Genomic DNA, 7,887 nt, shown 5'->3' on the forward strand with positions numbered 1-7,887 from the left:
AAAAAGCAAGCTGGACTATTTCTGTGTAATATTAGAGTTGAGTAGCTCATGATATTCCTTAAAAATACCTTTGTTACTGAAGGTCTCTCAGTATCTAATTTGCTGCCCAGGATTTTGCTGACATGGCAAACTTTCTTTACTTACTAAGTGTCTACATACTTCAGTAATTCATTTTGATACTAAAGGGTCAAATAGTTAGCCCTTACTTTTACTCATACATGTACAAAATCTTTATTCCTGCTTATCTAGTACCTATCAGAAATGCCTATTACAGTTGACTGAAATCTGAACTGCTTAATACATTTAAACTGTTGCACAGCACAGATTCCTAATGTGTGCAGTGTATGATTATGTATTTTTTCCCTTTTTTTTTTTTTTTAAAGAAATCCCTCATAATTTTACTTTAGATAGCACAAACTTTCAGTCAAAATAGTGACAGAATCCTAAAGCAACTCTAAAGAAAGCTCTGCCTCAATTCATAGTGCAGCTATGTGTTCAGTGTATATTTAAGAATGATAATGCTGTCTTCCAGCACTGCTGCCCATAGTACTTGGAAACATATCCTTTCAGTATGTGAAGACGTATCCTCTATGAAGCCACCAGATAAATCAGTTCACCCTTGGCTGTAACTAAATGCTGTCTAGTGACTTGTGATCGACAGGGCTTTAACCTCTGACAGCTAGATTCATTGTTGGGACAACAACCAATCGTCGGTTTTGACGACATGAGCCTAATCAAAGTTGGAGTATAAAAGCCCCCTTGGCATATATAAGGCACACCAGTGTGGCAAGCTGTCTCTCAGACTGCATTTGCTTTCACGGATCTGTTCAGAACTGAAAGAAAAAGGGAAAGAGGGACAGGGGGGAAAAAAAAAAAAAAAAAAAAAAAAAAAGGAAAAAAGCTGCAGTGACTGTAAGATCATGCAAAAGCTAGCAGTCTATGTTTATATTTACCTGTTCATGCAGATTTCAGTTGATCCGGTGGCTCTTGATGGCAGTAGTCAGCCCACAGAGAACGCTGAAAAAGACGGACTGTGCAATGCTTGTACGTGGAGACAGAATACTAAATCCTCCAGAATAGAAGCCATAAAAATTCAAATCCTCAGCAAACTGCGCCTGGAACAAGCACCTAACATTAGCAGGGACGTTATTAAACAACTTATACCCAAAGCTCCTCCACTGCAGGAACTGATTGATCAGTATGACGTCCAGAGAGACGACAGTAGCGATGGCTCTTTGGAAGACGATGACTATCATGCCACAACCGAAACGATTATCACAATGCCTACGGAGTGTAAGTAATAACCCTGCTGCTTTCGTCTCGCTCCGCTCCTCCGAGAGTTGTCTCCGTGCTGTAGAGCCACACAACTCCTTCTCAGGCTCTCCCAACAGGCTGCTGGCTGGAGTCTGCCGGAGGGAGGGAGGAGAGTGTATTTCTAAAGAATTTGAGTCAGGTTCAAATGACCGTGTTGCGAGCCTTTGTTTTACTGTTCATTTTTTCGGCTCCTTGTAATGTGTGCCCTGTAGCACACTTAGGATTTGCCTAAGTGTGTTTAGAAAGCAAAAGGACATCTGCAGTTGGCTCTGTTACGCGCAGCATTCAGGAACTTCCCTATTGCAGATAGAAAGTGCAAGTGCAGCTAATAAGATAACTATATTTTCTGCATGACATTCCACCTGCTACTGTGTTTAAAAGCCATAGAAGTGAGTAGAAAGACAGCTTAGAGTAGGAGACCTACCTAACTACAGCATGTTATAGCAAGTGTAAGCATAGAGTTAAATTCTTGCTTCTTTGCTGATCCCACAGGCTAGCACCACCCACCTCCGAGTTAAAACTGTATATTTAAAGCAAATCTATGTGTAACAGATTTAAATGTTAAAATGTCCACGTTATAGTTATCAGCTCCAGTAGTGGTGCCAAGGAAGAATGAAGGCATTTACTGAATGAGCAGATTCTAAGTTATCTTCTGAGTGCTAAACATCTGCTATGGCTCCTATCAAGTATCTTTTGCACAGCTAATACTATAGTATCTTATGTTCTTCATCAGCTGAAGTATTTGGCTATGGCAGCTGTTTTTTAAAATAACACTTAAGAATATGATGTCAAAAAGGAAAAAAGATGTCAGGACATATAAGGCAGGTTAGCAGTTACAGATATCATTACCATACGTATACTAGAATAATGTCAGCTCCTGTAGCCAGCTAAAATGGACAAAAGATTAACTTTGTCTGAAACCTTTTTTAACTTTGATAAGATGCATGCTTAACAGCAACACATTATTGCAGCCTTATCGCAAACTGTCAGTTTTATTCTAGCCTATTATGTACAAAATTTCAAAACTATTTTAATTAAACCTCTATATAGTCACAATGACTGGGGAAAAGTCATTATGCTTTATTGCTCTATTTTCTTCTTTTTATAAAAAGCATTTGAACTACAATACATACGCTAAAGAGGCAGTTATCTTAAGTGATCTGATTTATGAGTGTCAAAGATCTGTATCATTTAAGATCTGTTTTATCCTGGCATGGAGATACGCTATCATGACTAGGTAGGACAGCTGCATTATAGGCTACAGGAATGAAGCACTGCACATGACTTTCCTTTAATAACGTTGAAATGAAAACAAATATTCAGATTAGCACTTCCAATTTTCTTTCCACTCAGAAAAGAAAATGAAGTGTTAAGGGTAGTTTGCACATAGTCGGCCCTCTTTGCACAGTACACAGCACCCTAAGGTTATTTAGTAATCTAAAACTTCCTACAGGTGACAGAAACATTGAGTCAGCTCATGCTAAGCTGCTGTTGCTTTATGAAGGTCCTCAGATGAGCAGCAGAAGTGGGCTTGCAGTAGTCACCATGAAGTTGCATTGGCTGTGCCCTGTCCTCTGACAAATTTAGTCTGGGAAAGAGACTTTTCTGCAGCTGCATGGGTCAGCCCACAGTGCTGGTGTGATGGTCAGATCCTTGAGGACCACAGGAGTCCCTTAGCTTTTCTTCTTTTGCCAACCATTCCTGAATTTCTGCCTGTGCACATCGCTCAACTCTGCATACCTACAAAGTGCAATGGATCAGCTACAGTTACTTAGAAAACTGTTAGCCAAACCTTCTTCTAGCCTGCTTACAAAACAACCATCAATTCCTTGTCACATTATGTTACTTATAGGTGACAGTATAATGATTATATTTGCTGTAGGATGTGAAGTGCAGAAATTGAATGATATTGCATCCACTTTGTTACCAGTACTGTTTATATAATATTGTAAGACATCCTACATGATCTGGAAAAAAATTGGGTTGATATATGCATATTTCTTTTTGTTCCCTGTTCAGTAATTTGTTCTTTCCATTCATTTATAGCTGATTTTCTTGTACAAATGGAGGGAAAACCAAAATGTTGCTTCTTTAAGTTTAGCTCTAAAATACAATATAACAAAGTAGTAAAGGCACAATTATGGATATACTTGAGGCAAGTCCAAAAACCTACAACGGTGTTTGTGCAGATCCTGAGACTCATTAAACCCATGAAAGACGGTACAAGATACACTGGAATTCGATCTTTGAAACTTGACATGAACCCAGGCACTGGTATCTGGCAGAGCATTGATGTGAAGACAGTGTTGCAAAATTGGCTCAAACAGCCTGAATCCAATTTAGGCATCGAAATAAAAGCTTTTGATGAGAATGGACGAGATCTTGCTGTAACATTCCCAGGACCAGGTGAAGACGGACTGGTAAGTTTACTAAAAAAGCCTCATTTACATATCTTGGTGTTGGTTTTTTTTTTTTTTTATCATTGGAAAGTGATTGGTTGTCTTTTAAGGATAAAAATGGAAGTACTGCTTAAGGAATGGACGATAAAGGTTCTATATACCCAATTTTTTCACTCTTTGCTCTCAATACCAAAATCACTTGGACATTCCTGTGCCTCCATTTTCCTGTTTGAAAAATTGAGATGAATTGAAATACCTCAGGGTCATGTTGTAAGGCACTGACTGGAAAATGTTTTGGCACTTACAAATGGATGGTACTATCAAAGTTACACTATTTCCAAACTTGAGAGCAAATACTGCATAATGTGAAGACTTTTTGCATAAAAGAAGCTAAAAGCAATTCAACTCTTTCTGTGATAAGAAATTTGCTGTAGATGGTGTTGAAAAGATTTTTCGCTCAACACATAAGAGAATTTCTCCCTATTCTGTATGCATGTGTTTTCCATTAATGACAATGAAAATTATCTATGTTTACGAACCCTGAGTTGTGCATCTTTTAGTGACAGAATGAATAATTCCTCCTACTAGGAATGTTTGAGTACATAAATTCTGCTCGATGCAATAAATGCATCATAATGACGAGCAAGCATAAAATAACTTGTGTTTTTTTTTCTGCAAGGTGAACATAATAAATCTAAAGCATACCAGTTTAACTACAGCATTTTCCTTGTTGCTTCCCCAAGTTGCTAATCTTTTACAACCACAGCTGAACTTGCTGAAACAATCAAGAAATTTCTGCTTTTGAATAAAGTACTAGGAGCTTAATTTTGTTTTTACTGCTACACAATAGATCATTCTGTTTATATAGCTATGAGATGTTTAACTTCATAGCAGTGTGATGCAGTGAAAAGAATCAAGGGGAAAAGCACATCTTAATTGTAGATCCATCACAGATCTGAGTCTTCCATAGTTGGAGGAGGCCACTGAGATATCAATAATGGCCATGCCACCTCCACCCATTCCAATTCCATCCAACAAGGTGTTTTCACATATGTGGATAAGCCAAGGCTTTTCCAGAGCTATCATCATCTGTAAAAACAAACTGAATCAAGAGCAATACAAGAATAGATGCTCTGCAGTCCACAGCAGAGGAAATGTATTTCCTCATTCCTCCATCTCCTCTCCAGCCACTCTCTGTAGCGGGATGCCCCTCTCCATCACGCCTCTCTCCAAATTGGTTACTTTTGGAAAATGCTTTTCCTGCAGCTGAACAATGTACTGACCTGAAGGTGTGTGTCTTGAAAGGAACCAACTTGAGCAGCAGTTAGCTGGGCTGTTACTTACTCCTGAGGCAACTGCCTGGTCAGTGGCAAACAGGCATATTGCTGAAATTGACATGGGGCAGAAGAAACTTTGGGAACTTTTTCAAACTTATGATTACAAAGGTTAACATTTATTTCTATTCTCAGTTAAGGACTGCGCAAAGACACCTTCAGTAGGAAGCATGTGGCTCAGAGATCTGCCCAAAGTGCTCTCCTGGCCACAAGGCTCTCTCAGCAGTCAAAATATCACTTGTCCCTCCAAAGTCACTGCAGCATATCCAGCCCTCTGAGTAAAAGCTGTGAAGTGGAAATAACCTGCCTAGCAGGTTACTAATATTTTTCTACTACCACTCCAATCACTCCACCCAACCGTAATTAGATTTCATGTCCTCCTGGGTCTGGATGAGAGGCCTTCCCTGATATCCAGAAAAATCAAATACAGTAACGTTTGAATGGAGGAAATTTCAGATGGACTCACAAAAGGAATCCAGCACAGGTTGGATCCCGCCCTTTAAATGTGTGGGGGGTTTTTTTGGGTTTGTTTGTTTGGAGTTTTCTCCTTTTCAGAGTTCTTCTATAAAGAAGAAAGAAAGAAAGAAAGAAAGAAAAGCTCTTATTGTAGCAGCAAGGAAAACAACAGCTAAAGTAGGAGCCCAAGATCCTCATAATCTCTGAAGCTTTCTCTTAGCAGTTAATAAGAAACAACAATAACGGTGATTTCAGGAAGAGATAGGCAGAAATTAACACTCTTCGTGGAGAAGCAGCAGGGAAATGCTGGTCTTCAGAGTGAAGAAGAGAAACAATCCCTGAGCAGGGAACAAATGTATCAGCCTTGGGTGAGGAAAAAGTTCTCAGAAGGGTAGAAGTTCAAAAACGTTTGCAGATGTTATTTGAGAATATTAATTTGATACGTTTGTGTCAGAAATATCTATCTGCATGTTCTTACTCAAATTACATACGCCTACCTTGTTAATACTTCCGATTCCTTTTCCTCTTCTCTCAGAACCCATTTTTAGAGGTCAGAGTTACGGACACACCAAAACGGTCCCGCAGGGATTTCGGCCTTGACTGTGACGAGCACTCGACGGAATCTCGATGTTGCCGCTACCCACTGACAGTGGATTTTGAAGCTTTTGGATGGGACTGGATTATAGCACCTAAAAGATACAAAGCCAATTACTGCTCTGGAGAATGCGAATTTGTATTCCTACAGAAATACCCACACACCCACTTGGTACACCAAGCAAATCCAAGAGGCTCAGCAGGCCCTTGCTGCACACCCACCAAGATGTCCCCTATAAACATGCTGTATTTCAATGGAAAAGAACAAATAATATATGGAAAGATACCAGCCATGGTTGTAGATCGTTGCGGGTGCTCATGAGACCATCGTGAGATCCACCACTTCATAAATTGTGGAAGCCACCAAAAAAGCTATATCCCCTCATCCATCTTTTAAACTGTGAAATTACGTACGCTAGGCGTTGCCAACATCCTTATACTGTACAATCATACAGACCACATATAGCACAACACGAGCTGCAGAACGTGAACTAAAAGACGATAGAATTACCTAAGGGCTGGCTCTGAAACCACGGACAAAGAAGCTACAATCAAAATCATCGGATTTAACAAATGAGTTTCTTACACTGTGAGGGAATCAATATTCAGTCATTCAGACACAAATTTATACGTAGTTTTCAACATCTGTTGGTAATCAAAAGTAAGCTCCTTCTCATCCAAGGACAGAAGGAGCAGGCTATTAAATCAACTTCTTCACAGCTTCACTTAATATTGTATTTACAGCAAAATATATACTGGTAACATATACACCACTACACAATACCACCAGAATCATCCTTGAACACTTGAATATATAGTGCAGAGTTGTGATAAGATGAAATTCCACGTAAATGGACAAATCCTGAAGTTAGGGATGGTATATTGTATTTAGCGTGTTTCCATTCCTTTTTTTCATTAGTATGTTAGTAATCAATGGCAATGGTGCTACGTAAGCAGGCTGAGTAAATAGAAAGATAGTTATCTAAGTGAAAGAATTTGGAGTAATAATGAATTTGCCCTATCCTCAGGTACACTATTCAACATTCGCAAGAAAAAGTTATTTTTTAAAGGAAGGTGAATAGTTTTCTAAATGTAGTAAAACAAAAGGCAGCACAGAAGTCTAATGTTCAAACCATAATCCCATATTGTAATCTGCCTTTGCAACATTACCATTTGCACTATGATAAGCCAATGCAAATAGTTGGTTGCTACAGACATTGTTAAAAAACCACTTTGATATAACTGACTTGTGTAATATGTATGCATCAATATTTTGTAAATAAATGTTTATTTTTTAATCACTGTTGGTATATGTTCATTACAAAAAAAAGAGTGATGTTAATCTGTACTTTAGTTTAATAAACAAAAACCAGTATTCTCTTCATAACATAATTTCCTGGTTTTTAACAGTGATATGAAGGAACAATGCAACAAAGTAAGCCATATGCAGAGAATTAGACCACATTTTGTATTTTTTTTTTTTTTTATACTAGCATGAGCCATCTGTGGAGAAATGTTGGCTGTTGACATGTTTACAAGATTCCTTTAGGTTTCTCTGGTCATTTCGATCCATACCCCATTTTCCATATGCTGAATGTTATATCCATAAGAAATAACACCACAGAAGACTGCTGCTAAGTGCCTATTATTACATTGTAAATTTTGCAGCAAACTATTATCTTCATTTGGGTAAACATAGTAAACAGATTTTCACCCAAATTCTATATTTTCCCCTTGCGATACAACATTGTTGATTGAAATTAAAATGTTTTCATGTTAATGAAATACAT

At 38.3% G+C, this 7,887-nt stretch overlaps 1 protein-coding gene across 1 annotated transcript; it reads left to right on the forward strand.

Annotated features, from left to right (window-relative positions):
• Nucleotides 1-920: 920 nt before the first annotated feature.
• MSTN (myostatin) lies at nt 921-6,419 on the forward strand (the record flags this gene model as incomplete). Its single annotated transcript, XM_079538959.1, has 3 exons — nt 921-1,293; nt 3,361-3,734; nt 6,039-6,419. The coding sequence occupies 3 exons, from the start codon at nt 921-923 to the stop codon at nt 6,417-6,419; spliced, it is 1,128 nt and encodes a 375-aa protein (XP_079395085.1).
• Between the last annotated feature and the right edge of the window lie 1,468 nt (nt 6,420-7,887).

Source organism: Tetrao urogallus, assembly GCF_951394365.1.
Source record: "Tetrao urogallus genome assembly, chromosome: 8".
In the NCBI taxonomy this organism is placed as follows: domain Eukaryota; kingdom Metazoa; phylum Chordata; class Aves; order Galliformes; family Phasianidae; genus Tetrao; species Tetrao urogallus.